The 15,516-nt window shown below is 42.5% G+C and overlaps 1 protein-coding gene across 1 annotated transcript in view; it reads right to left on the minus strand.

The window, feature by feature from the left end:
- Positions 1-3,022: 3,022 nt before the first annotated feature.
- ARSJ (arylsulfatase family member J) overlaps positions 3,023-15,516 on the minus strand; it is a 32,217-nt gene continuing 19,723 nt past the window's right edge. Inside the window, exon 2 of the mRNA XM_027689870.1 lies at positions 3,023-5,581. Within this exon, the coding sequence (XP_027545671.1) occupies positions 4,180-5,581 (1,402 nt within the window). The 3' untranslated portion in view covers positions 3,023-4,179. The remainder of the gene's footprint in view (positions 5,582-15,516) is intronic.

A 15,516-nucleotide genomic window follows, 5' to 3' on the forward strand; every position in this document is an offset into this window, starting at 1 on the left:
CCCATGGCCTGTCACAAAATGGTGGAGTTATCCCATGGCCTGTCACAAAATGGCGGACGAACCCATGGCCTGTCACAAAATGGTGGACTCAGCCCATGATCTGTCACCAAATGGCAGAGTGGTCCTATGAATTACCCTAAATGGTGGCCTGATCCAGGACCTGCCCCAAAACGGCAGATATAAAAATATATTGTAAGCCAGAGTAAAAATTTCAATCAATGCCTTAGTGCGTGCCTTATTGTATCCAGACAAGTTAAAGTTTGCTAAGTTAAAGTTTGTGAAGTGTAAAGTTTTGAAGTTTGTGAATACTCTGTCTGGAGGTTGTTTTAAAATTTGCCGAGTACCTTATTCTACTGTAACGTTCTGAAGTTTGCAAGTAAAAGTTTGGTATTGAAACCCCCTGAGAATTTTGTGGTTTCTCCCATCCAGTGTGAATCAATCAACCTTCCCCTAAATCCCCCGGGGGCATCGCAGTGCTGGGGGCTGGATAAGAGTGTCAGTGGTTGTTGCTGAACATGCAGCACGTGAAACAGAGAGAACGAAAAAGCAGCTTATTTTGTGCAGTGTGATCACAAAACCCCCCCAAGTTTCAATGTTGTCTAGACAATATCATGGATAATCCATTATGTAGAATCCTGCATGTATAGAAATGTGAGTCCCCGGTCATTGGCTTGAAATCCAATCAGTGCCCGTTACTTCCAGTGGGAAACAGAGAGTTGCTGGATTTAATGGCCTCGTTCTCTTTCCAAAAAGCCTCATGTCCCCAGCAAGTAGAGGAACCTTTGGGATGTCTCAGACTAATAATTCCATCAGTTAGGGTAACTCGTATTCCACGACTGAGCTTCACAACTACATGGACATTCCCTCATATCTCACAGCATGATCCACACAAAACCTTGCCAGTTCTGATTTACTCACCACTCCTGGCACTGCTTTCCGCTGGTCTTTAGTCAGGACAGTGCTTTGCCTCCAACTTTATGTCAAACTAAATAATAACAACCACACAACAAGAATAATAATAACAATAACAGTAAAAATAATAATTAAGTCGTTGATAACAAAATTTTAAAAGTAGCTGGTGATGATAAAATTATCTTACCATTAGAAAATTAATTTAGAAGAGGTTTAAAATAAAACTGAGAAAAAACAAGGAAGAAATATTGTCTTCCTGCTCAGGCTGGTCCTCCCGAAGGTGTGGCTGTCACTACGACAGGATCAGAGTTAGTATCTGACCATGCCCAGAGGGCATGTGGAGAAGGCTTGACACAAGTTAAAAAACATCAGTAAATCCTCCCCGCTTTGCTCCTGCCTCCAGACTTTTTTGAGATCTCCTTTTCAGTGTTTACCTATCGAACCTTCCCCAAGGTTGGGCACGTAACACATCTGCAGACATAAATAACCCGTGGAATCCTGCCATGAGAGCACATGAGCTACTTACAGTTCTGTCAAACAAAAAGCCAGGCTTGAGAGCTACACAGCATCACCAAAAACTGGAGACCTCTGTATTGCTGCAGTGAAAAAAAACAAGAGCAGACACAGCGTTTTTACATCAGGAGCTTTTCAGCAAAATATTCAGGAAAGCTTCCAAATTGTGGGTATTTTCTAACCCCCTTTAAACCCAGCTTTTGCCCTCTACTGCATCAAAGTATCAAATTCAAGGGGAATGTACTCCTCTTATGTACTCTACAAACACTCTTGTGGCACATTTATTAAACACACAGAGAACTGATCCACTGTTCTGCCTTGCACCGGTTACTTTCAAGGACTCCCATTTTGCCTGAGAGAGAACAGATATAAATAATTATAGAATAAAACACTGTCAGAGAATAATGCTCTCTGGTTGCTTTGGTCCAATAAAAGCCAAAGCCACCATAAAACTTTCATGGGAAAGGGCAGTAATTGATTCTATGAGGGTAACACTTTATCACGCTGCCTTGTTGCTATTATGCCAAAATAAATTAAAATATCTTAGTCCACCTCTATATATAGCTTAGTTTACACACCTAATTCTGATCTTTTTAAAATGACCTTGGAAAATGAAGTGTATTTTCTCACAGGCATGAATTTTATACATCACATTTTCCAGTATAATATCTCAAGACACTATTCTCATTTCTTTTAAGGACATCGCTGGCGCATTAAAAAAGAAAAAAAAATTGAGAAATTAGAGAATATCTGAGTTCCTGATTACTCATTGAATAGTCTGGATCTGAAGTAAAGCTAGACAGATTTCTAAGAAATTAATTTGTCTTCTGAAGGGCCACACAGTATGAAAAATAAGTGACAATATTAAACACTTAGGCAGATAGACATCATCCCTTTATAATCATTATTTATATGTAACTATTCAAGAAGTTCATTTTGTGTTCTCCCCGGTATATTCATTACAGAAGTAACTCCAAAATCTGACTGACTTGTTTCTATGTTTTTTGTTAATGACAGTTTTATGCTGCTTTATAGCTGAAAATATGCAATTTGCTGGGGTTTGGCAGAACATACCTGCAGTTAGTTCCCTTTTAAAAAGGTCAGGAGGTGTTGGAGCATTGGACATCATTCAGATTTCTGCATGCACCGATTTTAGGAATGTTTCAACTGTAATCCATCAATATAAATGTGATTTCTGAGTCAAGTGAGACATCGTTGAAAAGCAGGCTTATTTGAAATTCTACCAAAATATGTTATAGCTATGCAACAAATGAACCATCAATTTTACTTAACATAATTCATCTTGAAACTCATATGTGTGTATGTATTGTATCAATTACCCCAGATCACCAAGAATGTGCAGCCAGTCCGTGCATCCATCATCCGTGCAGACACCTTGGAAAAGGGCAAAGTTTGAAGCATGTCTCAAATGATAAACATACTGGAGGAAGAAATTCTGTTTCAGAAGCAAAATGTCATAAAACATTCCTGCACCAAAAATAATGGTAATAAAAAAATCTCACTTGAGTTTGTTTAAAATAAATTAGGCCAGAATTGCCATCTTGGATGCAAAAAAGAGGCAGACTACTTTTATGAATGCCATAAAAATAAACTATTTTAATAGGTACATAAATAAAAGGTTTAAAGTAGAATTTTCCCCCCGAACAGCAAGATGGCCTAGCTTCTGTACAGCAACTGAACAGCATTCACATGACTCCTAAATTAAATAAACCCTTTGTTACATTCAAAACCACTGGAGGCAAATACACAATGCAATGACGCACCTGAATCGTTCTCCTTCCTCATCCTAGCAGTGTATACAGTATTTCCTTGGTTTACAGTACTCTGAGGATATGGATCTGTTAAATAAAACTCTGAATGACAGGGTGGAAATCAAAGTAAAAAAGCAAAGTTAAAAACCCCCGAAGAACCCTGGCACCCAAAGGGGTACTTGGCATCAGCCAGGAAGTTTTAATGGGAGAGAAATAAGGATTGTGCTGTAAAATAAATTATGTCTTTTACATATTGCTGTATAGTTATGTTAAAGTGTTTAAATAGTTACATTCACTTTGGCGATGCGTTTTTGTCTATGCCTATAATAAATTATATGTGGTGTGTGCTAGCTGGTCATGTGTTTTACTGCAAATGGGGGGAGCTTAGCACATCTAGGAAATGTTAAAAATGTTTCAGATTTATTTAAGACAGAAAAAATCTAATTCAAAGCAGCTTTCTTCCTATCATGCCCCCCTTCCCAGCACCTCTAAGAAGTTACCCTGATGGCTTCATATTTTTGCTGTGTTGTATCAAAAAGTGTCATAGGTTGCTGACTAACACTTACTGACCCACAGAGGTTCTCAGGTTTTGTTTTTCCTTTCTCTTTCTGAATCACCTCTCATTTTGAGAACATCTGCCATTAACATCTCCATCCTCTCCAAAGATTCCTACTAGTTAAGGCAAGGAAGCACCATTTGTCCATCAAAGCTGAGTTTCCTGAAATGAGGTGTTATCGCTGTTGTTTTCTGGAATGTGGCGGTGATGGGTGAGGACCATTCATCCTGTGGAGGAGGAAGTCTGTCATGTGGACACTCAGAGTGTTGACATACCGTGTGCTGGTGAAATCAGAGAAAAAAAATTCAAAGACAACAACTTTCATCCATAGTGCAGAACTAGCATTTCTAGTCTATTCCGTCAGAAGTTCAAGACAGTTGGTCCAAGCTGACTCGCTCAGACTCGGCCAAAGAGGGTGCTCAGAGTCTACCCACCAGCAAGACGTGACCGGCAAGGGAACGATTGCCCCTTTTTCCTGTTTGCTTTCTTCTTGTTCTTGTTCTTCTTCTGCTTATTCGCACCTTTGCTTTTATCTGACTTCTTTTTCTTTTCGTCCTCCTTAAACCACGGCCCCCAGACTCCTCCGTTCAGCTTGGGGTTACTCCGAGGGTCCTTCGGTGGGTACCTGACGGGAACCGCGGTCTTATTGAACTGCGAGAGCCTCCGCAAGAGCTGCTTCACCACGTCTGGGTACCTGGCGGAGAGATCCACCCGCTCATAGGGGTCGGCGGTGATGTTGAAGAGCCACACGGTTTTGCCGGCAGACCAGGAGACGCGCTCGTTGTGCCAGCGGTTGGGGCCCGCGTTGCTGAAGGCCTGCGGAGGCACCCAGTCGCTGTATCCCGGGTTTCCCGTCAGTAGTTTCCAGTGGTTCACTCTGATGGCGGATTGGATGGCGGTGTTCCAGATCCCGTAGCCAGCGGCCCAGGAGCCGTTTTTGGCTTTGGTGTAAATGGGGTCGATGTTGTGCAGGATGTCCACCCGTGGAGAGCGCCTGCCTTCGCTGATGGTTTCCCAGATGTCATACCCGTCCAGCTGGATGTCTTCATCGATCTGCCCTTCCGCCAGCGTGATCAAGGTGGGGAACCAGTCCGTGATGTGCACCAGCTCCTTACACACAGACCCTTTGTTTTTCAGAAGGGGGCTATGGACAAACCCAACGGCGCGGATACCTCCTTCCCAATAAGTCCCTTTGCTCCCTCGGAGAGGCCAGTTGCTTCCTCCGGCCATTGGCTGCCCACCATTATCCGAGGAATATATGATAATGCTATTCTCATAGTACCCATACTTCTTTAGAGCAAGGGTCACGTTGTTGATGGCTTCATCCAGACAGGCCAACATCGCCGCGTACCTCCGTCTGTTGATGTTATTTATCGACCGGTAATGTTCAAAATACCTGCCCGGTGCCTGTAGGGGCGAATGGACAGCCTGGTAAGCAATGTAGAGGAAGATGGGCTTCCCGGGGTTGTGAGAGGCCAAGATCTGCTGCACCTTCTGCGTGTACATCTGCGTCGAGTAGATGCCGGTGTCGTGGTCCCAGGCGGCGTTGTCGTTCTCGTACAGGTCGTAGCCGCAGATGCCCGGGCTGTCGCATTTGAAGTGCGTGTAATAGTCGCCGCTGCCCAGGAGGGAGCCGAAGAAGGAGTCGAAGCCCCTCTGCGTGGGCATGCACTCCCGGCGGTAAAAGCCCAGGTGCCACTTGCCCACCATGTGCGTTGAGTAGCCAACCTCCTTCAGCTTCTGAGGTAGCGTGACGTTATCCAGAGGTAAGCAGTTGGGCTGGGTCGGCCGGATGATGGAGTGCTGGAGGCCTGTGTGGATCTGGTACCTGGAGGCAGGAGAAGACAGGCATCAGGTGGGGCGGTGGAGGAAACGCTCAGGTGTGTGGACACCCACGTGCACAACCGTAACAGAAGATATTTCTATGCATGCAGCAACCTTCTCTGGGAATATTTCAGAGCGTGTTCATCAAAAGCCAGCTCAGGCATACTATCAAATCTGCTGAAATGGGACAATGGCATCTGGTTTGCTTCACCCCACCTCCTTTGGCCAGTGGGCAACTCCACCAAATGAGAAATGTGACTTTCCCTGCCAGCCTCATTTTTAATGCCTTTATTTCCTGGTAGCTATGAGCAGTGTCAAAAGACCTGAGGCAACACGCTGCCTCTGAACTATTATTTGGGCACAACTGTCTTAAAGCCATCAGTCAAACTCCCAGACCTCCACGGCATCCCTTATGTCAATCCCAGCCCTGGGAAGCAGACAAAGCACTACAGCACCAGCTCAGGACCAGCTCTCACGGGATGTGCGGTACTGAGCCCACGAGCCCAACCTCTGCTCATCCATCATGCACTATGCCCATGGGCTATGACCTAGCATTTATTTCCTGTGTAACACCTTGGCCAAAACTCAAGGAAAGAGGTTTCTGAGTGATCACGCAAAAGGAAGTGACAATTCAAGCACTGCATCTCTTCTTCAGCAGTCATCTTCTGTCCTTGCCTCACTGCTGGGTGAAACATTTCCTTCTGTGAACTGAGCTAGTCAAAATACCTACAAATACAGGAGCAGAGGTACTTACAGGTACTCTGTTTTCCTCCACAGAAAGCTTTCACATGTCTCCATTTAGCCATGATTATAGAAAATTATGTGGATAAATACAGTTTTTACAATGCCTCGTAACTCGCCAGCGGTAAACACATCTACAGCATATAAAAATGCTGGACTTTGAGCATGTAAGAGCAGTATATTTAAAGGATGGGATAATAAATTCTGCAGTGCAGCACAGCCTATGTGTAAAGAATACATATGGCCTCCATATGATTAGAAAATAAACCCGGCATGGGCAGCAATAAGTATCAAAAATCAAGGACAAATAGGTTTCTATCAGTTCAACACTAAATAATAGAATGTAACAGCAGACTGTAAACCAAAGGCAACTTTTCCCTGAGTGTGAAAACAGATTAAATTCTCAGGGACAAATAGAACAGTCAGGTCCACCAATACTGCGAATCTTCCCCAAAACCACTTTTAACTCATTTCTGGTAGCAGGAGTTGGGACTTCCTGACACGTTCTGCTGGAGTTGCCAATCTGATTGGCCTTCTGAGCTATCTAGAAAATTAAAAACATTAGGCTCTGCCTGTCCATAAATAACTTAAATCCTGCTTTTATATGATGGCTTCCTGGCCAAGATCTTAGAAGGCACCATAGCTGTCTTTAGTGGTTGGCAATCTGTAGGAATTTTGTAACTCCCACTTAATTCTTGAACTAATTTCCGTGGAACCAGAAGCTCTGGCCTAACTAATTCATTGCAGAAGCTTTGGGTGTTGCACTGGACTAAACGTGCTGCAGAGCTGCTGCTTTGCTTTGCCTCCCTGGCCCCTTTTCAGAGCATTGTCTCTGGGACCAGTTTGGGGACCTGGAGCTCGGCCACCCAATTGTCCCCAAACTCACAGCTGGTGCCAACACAGGAGATACTGCAGTGGAGTTAAAGCACACTCTCAACATTATGGGTTTCTGGCACCTACACTTTGCTTTTTTAAAATAAATAACGCGCACACACAAGTACCAACATCCTTCCCATGATTCAGCTGTAATATTCTCCTTTTAAAAACAGCTAAACTACCATCAGGAACATGCAGTTCAGTTCATTCCATGTTTGAGAGTCCTCAGGGAACTTTGTCCACAAGGCATTTCATTTCCTTCCCCTTCTCTTTCCTCCGCCTTGTTAAATCCTTTCAGTAAATTCCCATTTTTTGATCCAGTTGGAAAAGCCCTTGCCCCCACCCTGCTCTTTTAGTAAGGAGCTTCTGTTTTCTTAACACTGACATCCTCCCCAGTCTTGAGATCAGCCCCTAATTCCAGTTGAGCAGTTTCTCCCCTGATAAGCTAATTTTGCTGGGAGTCAGGATTTTCTCTAAGGGGATGTTGTAGTGACACTTCTCCTCTACACAGAAGCTGAGCCTGGGGGGAACAGGCAACAGAATTTGTGACACATTGCAAACCAATTTGTCTCTTGACAACGCCTACACAGAAAGCATGATAGTCACACAAAGTTAATTCCCATAAAGAATTCCTAAAACACCACACAGATTCCCCAGCGAGGGCTTTTCAATTAGAGATCCAAGCATGAAATTCCTACACTGCTAATCTGGGAAATACTGAACAAAGAATATCAGGAGTTAGCCTCAGTCACACAGGCATTCAGCACTGCATCTTGTTTTAGTGGTGCCCTTAGTTATTCAATCTGCTGGCAAAAATGCACATATAACATATAAATATAAATATATATGCACATATATTCTCTGCTGCTGCCTTCTTGCATGAGACTTCGGTGTGTTTCCCATATGTGCGTGTGCCTGTGTGCTATTTTTGGCACAGTTGTGCTTCTGAATGTACCTATAGGCACACAGACAAACAGGCATGCAATTTTTTATACTCACACATGCAAAAAGGGAGCTGCAAAACAATCAATTTGAAGTCAAAATATTTCAAGTGTAGAAACGCTTCAAAGAAATATCAACCTGATTATCAGAGTGTTTTTCACTACCACAAACATGGTTAAGATTTGTTCACTTTCTTTGCCACATGCCTTCCTAATTGATCCATTATGTGCCAATATTACTTTTTCAGTGAAAGTATTTCATTTTCAAAGGACTTGCAGAGCACTCATGGGAAAGCAAAGTAATCTGAGCAAAAGACAGTGATGATATGGAAGCAAATGGCATTAATAGCAACAGGAAAAGTGTCTCAACACGACTATTTTGAAACTGGATTTAGACTCTGCAAGAGGGAAAAAAACTGAACAAGGCAAAACATAAAGAGAATTAGAGGCAGATGCTGATTTTGGGGGAGTTCTCTGGAAGATAAAGTCACCACCTCACAACTGCCATAAAATGTCTCTGAGATACATCCTATAGATTTCATCACTTTCTACCACAAGTTCAGCTAATTCTTTAAAATAAATCAGTTGAATTTAATGCCAAATGCAAAAAGCAAGTTAGGGCTATGAATAGCCTGGAATTCATTATTACAATTTCAACACTAGCAACCAGTCAAATATAAGTAAATGCTGACGGGCCACAGAACCTAATTTCATTGGTTTTTAGACTTCAACCTTTGTGGACGCTATTTGCATACAGGTAATAAAGTGATAATAAAAATAATATAAAGATAATATAAAGAGCAGGGGTTCAAGACTTGGGAATACTTTATATGCACGTGCCATGATCTCCTTTCCCCCACTCCTCCAAGTCTCCATTAGATACCTTGAAATCTGAAATCTGCTGAACAAGGAATGAAGTAAAACCTATGAAAACTGTTCAGCTGACACGATTCACGTCGAAAATTAATTTCTCCTCACTGTGTCTCAGTGCAGTCTCCACTCCTATTTTCATTTTGCTGGTGTGGTTGCTCAGATGTTTGCAGTCAAACCCCTGCCAGGGCAGCTGCTCGGCGCTGGCTGAGGGACGCACCGCGCTGTTTATTTGTTTGTAGTGGAAACTTTAAAGCAACAGCCTCCCAAGAGGGAGCATCCCGATGACTTCATAGGTCCTCTGCCTCTTGGATGCCAAGAGGAATGTTTCAGAGGTTTCTTAAAATAAATAAATAGGCAAATAAATCCTCCATCCTGAGTGTGAGCTCATGAGACCCCTTTCCAACAGGAGTTTTCTAGGGAGTGTTTTCCCCCTTAACTCCAGGGTGGGTTCTGCACTGAGGAAGAAGCTGGGATGTTTCTAATTGTGCAAGGTGCCTGTACAACACTACTGATTTCAAGCTTTCACAATGTTCAAATACTGCATTAATTGTCTTCAAACTGAGATTCTTCTAAGGCTCACTGAAGACTAACAAAGAAGCTCAGTTGGAAGTTTCTAATTTCAATAGCTTTTGCTAGCACTGCTCTAGCTAGGGCATATGGAAAATGTATTTTTCTTACGCTTGCATAGCTCAGGATATGTTAAAAAAAAAAATCTCAGTGTTTAAAACAATAAACTCCAGCCCAGGATTCAGAAAAGAATATTTTAAATAAAAAAAGTGCTCACTTTTGTTCACCTCAAAGCTGTTTTGAGCTCTGCAAGGTGCTGTTGAGGAGCTCTTCTGCTTTCAGCCTTCCAACCAGGCTGGTGAAGAGCAGGGCAGAGGGATGCAAAGCTCCTGATCATGGACATGTCGGACATGGCAGGATCACAGGAAAATGACTCTGCATTAGAAATATCTGCCATAAAAACGAAATGTTTTACATGGAATATGCCAAGGATTTTAAAACTGAAACTAGAACAAAGCTGCTCGAGTCTTCTGTCAATGTTAAATGTATGCCAGGGAAATATAATTTTCTATATTTAATCTATCATTTAACTATATTTATCTTCTGGCTTGTAACTCTAAGATTTTGGGGAGAAGGCGGGTTATGAGAGTAGATGGATCAGAGAAGCAAATGCAACATTAAAGAATAAATGCAAACTCCAAACCTTCACAGACTTTCACTGTGTCGTCCCACATAAATCAAACCTGAAGTGTTCACTCAGACATACACACACATTCATTTCATCCTCAGCTGTATTCCTTGAATTTTTATGGGCTTATAAATCAGAGTGGAAAAATATCCACTTCTAAACTGAGTATTTACAGAAAAACTCTAACTCAAGTTATTCACTGTTTTATCACTCTGGCAGTGCTATTGCAAACATGTCATTTGGAATGTTCTGCATCTTGCCCTACCTTCAGGGGTTTGGGTAGTGGTGGTGGGTTTTTTTGGTGTTTTTAAATCAGTTAAGGCTCTTCCTTCCTTCCAAATTCAGGAAAAGAAAAATAAAGTAGCAATTTACTTGTGGACTGATAATGTCACCAGTTTTGTTCCAATGACCTTTTCCCAAGGACCTGGAGGAGCTGAGGTATCCTTGTTTAACCAGATGCCACTTGGATTTCAATGCATTAACTCACCCTCAGAATCATTTGGAAATTCTGATCTCTCACCAGCCCTGACATTTGGTCATCCAAATAAGGTCCTTACACCCCCATATCACTTATGCTGCCAAAGGGATTTTTATCATCCGGCACCTGGAAATGCTTGGAAACCGGTAAACTAAGAGAGAAAATGTTGTTCTTCATGGCTCTATATTCCAACCAGTTTTGCATCTCAAGGATATACACCAGCTCTCCTCTCTTTTACCTTCCCAGCTCCCGTGGACACAACTGGTACCCCAGGAGCGAGGCAGAGCCCGGTGAACAGCAGGAAAGAAACTGTTGTGCCCAGAGCTGCGAGCTTTAAAGGAAAAATATGTGACCATGGGACCAAGCTGGGAGGGAAGAGGAACAGAAACTTCATCTGTGTGTCCCCGAGGTTACTCTCCATAGTTCCAAGGGGTGTTCAGTGCCAGGAAAGAGAAAAATCACATAATGAAACTCAAGCGGAAGTTTCAACTTTGAATAACCCCACAAATTAGGATGCAATTAGTATTTTGATACACTAACTCTGATTTTCTACAAAACATTATTAAACTGGCAGCTTATCCGCTACCAACCTTTCCTGTCACCGAGGCAATTTATCTACTGGAATGGGAGGACTGAAAGGGTAAGGAGAACGTGGGAGCCGGCAGCAGCTGGAAGGCACATGTGGATGTGCAGCTATTGTTTTCTCTGCTCCCAGTTCTCTGCAGCTGTGGAAACAGAGCACAGCTTCCAGCTTTATCACTGGGTGTTGCTCATTTAGAAACAGGGGAGTAAATGTGTGATTGCATAATCGGCATCGTGGCTTCATTGTCTACGTGTGAGGGACACGCAAAGGAAACGTCGTGACGAAACACTTCATGTGCCAACCGCAAATCCAGACCTCGCCACCAAATTCTGGGCTCTCTGCAACAACAGATCCCGTGGGATATCACACCTAATCACCACGGTACAAGGGAAAGAAATGCACTATCCCTGACACTGAGGAAAAGCTGCCGGGACAGGGACACGGCGCATCCCGGTTTGTAAAGGGCAGGCAGGGCAAACCTCAACCTGCCTCATTCTGCCTAAGAGAATACATTAACTGGTAATGACACAGGCATTTTTACATCACCAAAAAAACCCCAAACCCTGTCATGCACATGTGTGGAATATTTTTCAGCTGAAACTCCTAATTCTATGACAGTTTTTAGGAAAATTATTTCTCCTTTACCTAGGAAGAATTTATTCAGTGACTGCACCCAAGGGACGTGAAAGATATGCATTATAGGACTGCCTTTCATAGGAAGACATCTCTCATAAAAATGACATAGCCCTTGAGGTAGCAGCCAAACAGTTATTGTCTTATCTTACCCTTTAATTAAAGTACTCACTTTGGCCATTTAGTACCATTTCTGAATTAGTGCTGCCCTTATGTATTATTCATACATCCAGCACTTGGAGAGCCTGTATCAACCTAAATGCTGTAAAATGACCTTGAATTGACAACAAGGATGACTGAGGACAAAATGGTAAAATGTAAAATACAGGTTAACAACTACCACATTGTGGGTTTATATGGCATCATTTCAGAGAGTTAATTGCTTTATAATTAAAGAACATTATGACATTGAAAAAAAAGAAGATTATGCGGTGCTTCAGAGACACCTCAGGTGTTTTAGACACCTTCACACAACATCCAAACTTTGTGGCAGCTGTAATTTCTTATCAACCACTGAACAACTACATAAACTCACCATTTCTGAGGGTGACATTGGAGAATGTCATGGTTCCATGGCTTTATTGAGCTGAAGTGTATCATAGGCCATTAAGTCTCTTTTGAAACCTTAGATTAGCCTTAAAGGCACCAATTTAAAATTAGAGATACGTTATTATTGCAAGAGTATGATAATCAAGTGGCAACGGCCACAATCCCTCCTTAGTATTTATAATATTCCTATTATCCTGCTCTATGAGATGTCTCAAGCTCAGCTGTCTCCCAGCATCTATTACAGAACAGATTCTGGCCCCCTTAATCAATATGTAGCTATTTAAATAAAAGGATAATTCCATCAGTTTCAATTGAATACTCTTCTGGATAAATTTTTGCTCAGTGTCAAAATCAATTCTATTAATTAATTCTATGAATTAATGCATGAAACTCCTTTTCTAGCGTGGAGGTTCATTGGGAATGCTGATTAATTAAGAAATATGCTTGGATTATTATTTCTGTTCATCTCAACTTTGCTATTCCATTTGTTCTACTTATTGCAGCCTATCATGTAACATTATTGTAAAACATGTACATGTGCATCAAAAGGAAATGATTATCTCTTCCTTCAACCCCTGTGTATCACAGAGCAATCCAAGAGGGCAGGATACCCACTGGAGCATTGGGATAGAGCTTTGCCAAGAAAATCTGCAGCCCAGATAACATGAAGGACAGCTTTATCCAGACTGATGAAAAAAATGCATTTTGACTTTTCAACAACATCTCTGGTTTTCTGGGCTGACATTTACTGGCACCAGCAGTGGCACTGAATCATCAGCAACAGGAATAACCTTGACTGGAAAGCGAGGGAGGGCTGGAAGCCAAGAGACACTGTCTCCCCCATTCAGCAGAGTTTTTAGCCTGAGCATCCCAATTGACTTCTAATTCTTTCGTCCTTCTGACCCTTTGATATTAGTTTCTTAGCCTTTCGTGTTGCTCAGCCCTCTGAGCAGGGATGGCACTATGTCTGCTGCACAACACAGCTCAAAGAGGGCTTTTTAGTCCTGATAAAAAACATGGGCAGGATGCAAAGGAGCCTCGCCTTGACTCTAAAACCAGTTTGTAACTGGGTTTGTTCAAACACAGTGCTTACAGGCACCTACTTATTTACAATGATTATCAGCAGTTAGGTGCTAATTCCGTCACATATTGCTGGCTATTGGATTTTCTTTTCTACTTCCCAATTCACCTGAGAAATACTGCATCAAAATCCCTCTTTCAGAACTGACCAGAACATGCTTTTGATCAGACAAAAGTACTGTGTGCAGCTCCCAAAGAAATAACAGATTAAGGTAATGAAGTATTGTACTAACTTGGGCCCCAGACGACAGGTTCCTGATTGACAACACGGGGAAATGGAACATCTTTGTTTATTCACAGGGGAGATCCCACATGGCAATGAACTGCTTCCACTGCTACTATGTGAGTGGATGTAGGTGTGCTGTTGTAGCACAGGGAGAAGGAGTGGGGAGCAGTGTTTCAGGGCTGTCAGTCAGTTCTGTGACAATTTTTAACTGCCACATCAGAGATATCACATCCCGTGTAGTACAGCATTAAAAAGGAAAGTAAAATGTCTGTATTCAAAGCACGATGTTCCTCTTGCTTTAGGGATTTTCTGTAAAGCAATAAAAGTATGAAGACAAATAAAACTCGTTCCTCACGTATTCTTAAATGCTGAGGCTGTCAGTTTGTTTCTTTCTCAAAAGCTCCATATGCTGGAACTCAAAAGGAACAAAACACCTTCAGCTCTCTGCAACCCATGGCTGGAAAAGACCTATAAGATCGAGTCCAACCACTGACCTAATGATGCCAATTCCACATGAGTGCCACATCTACAAGTCTTTTAGATCCCTCAGGGGTGGTGACTTGAGCTTCAGGTGTTCCAGAGCTTGACAGCCCTTTTGGTGAAGAAATTTTCCCTAATATCCAACTTAAACCTCCCCTGGTGCAACTTGAGGCCGCTCCCTCTTCTCCTGTCACTAATGGCATTTCTTGAAGCTCTGTGGAACCTCCTGGGGAGGTTTCTGCCCCTGCACCAAATGGGTTTGAGTTGCTATCTTTGCAGCCTGCTCAAATTAGGCAAAGGCTGGGAGAAAAGTGAGGCTGCTCTGTGAAGGAGTGTGATGAAACTGGAAAAGCCTCCGTGTCACATTTGGTGGTTGTGAGATGCTGTGGCACAGGCACCATCCTGCTACACTTCTCCCTTGCCCTCACCCTCCTACCCCACAGAAGGCACCAGCTGGAGCTACCACAGGACAGAGGTTAAGAGCACAGCTGTTCCTAGGCCACCCTGCGATGAATAATAAAGTGATTTGGAGAAATACTTCTTTATTTCCCTCCTAAATCCGGCTTAGCAAAACAAGTAGTGCTCTCTTGGATGTTGCTGCTGCACTCCCTAATCCCTCCTAACGACCAGTAATTTCTCATTTATACAGCTCCTCACTCACATCTTGCTCTACTGTTTGCATTGCAGGAGTGCCCAAGAGCCTAACAGGAACTGAGGCCACAGTGCAATATCCTGGAAATAAAATGGAGCATAACAAAGGAGGGGAATGGAAACAGGTGCATTGTCCTTGTTGCTCCAACAAAAATCTAGAAACCACGTCTCTCACACGTCTAGCAATTATGTCCAAAAGCTGACAAAGCACACATAAAATATTCGCTATAAAATGTTAATGTATTAATGAAGTTCTACCTTATTTAAGATGTTACCAGGTGATTTTGATCCCAGACAAAATACCATGGAAATGACTCACATAATGGAGCGAGCTGGGTAAGAATAAGTGAGGTGTAAATGGGATGCACGCAAAGTTTTGGCAGTGTGCATCCAACATATCCAACAATTAATTCCTAGTACATTTATGGGACCTACATACAGTTGCCATCAGCATTAAATGCCTGCCCTCTGTGGGGCTTTCTCCCCCCTGTCTGAAAACATTTATTTACTAGAGCAATATTAGTATCACATACCCTGTGATAAGTGATTTAAGGACAGATACCCCCTTAAAAATGCAGATCGCTCATTAAAAATTAAAAATAAAGGGTAGAAGTAGTGATTCTTTGAGAAACA

Source organism: Neopelma chrysocephalum, unplaced genomic scaffold (genome assembly GCF_003984885.1).
Source record: "Neopelma chrysocephalum unplaced genomic scaffold, ASM398488v2 Primary Assembly neopelma1_78, whole genome shotgun sequence".
In the NCBI taxonomy this organism is placed as follows: Eukaryota; Metazoa; Chordata; class Aves; order Passeriformes; family Pipridae; genus Neopelma; species Neopelma chrysocephalum.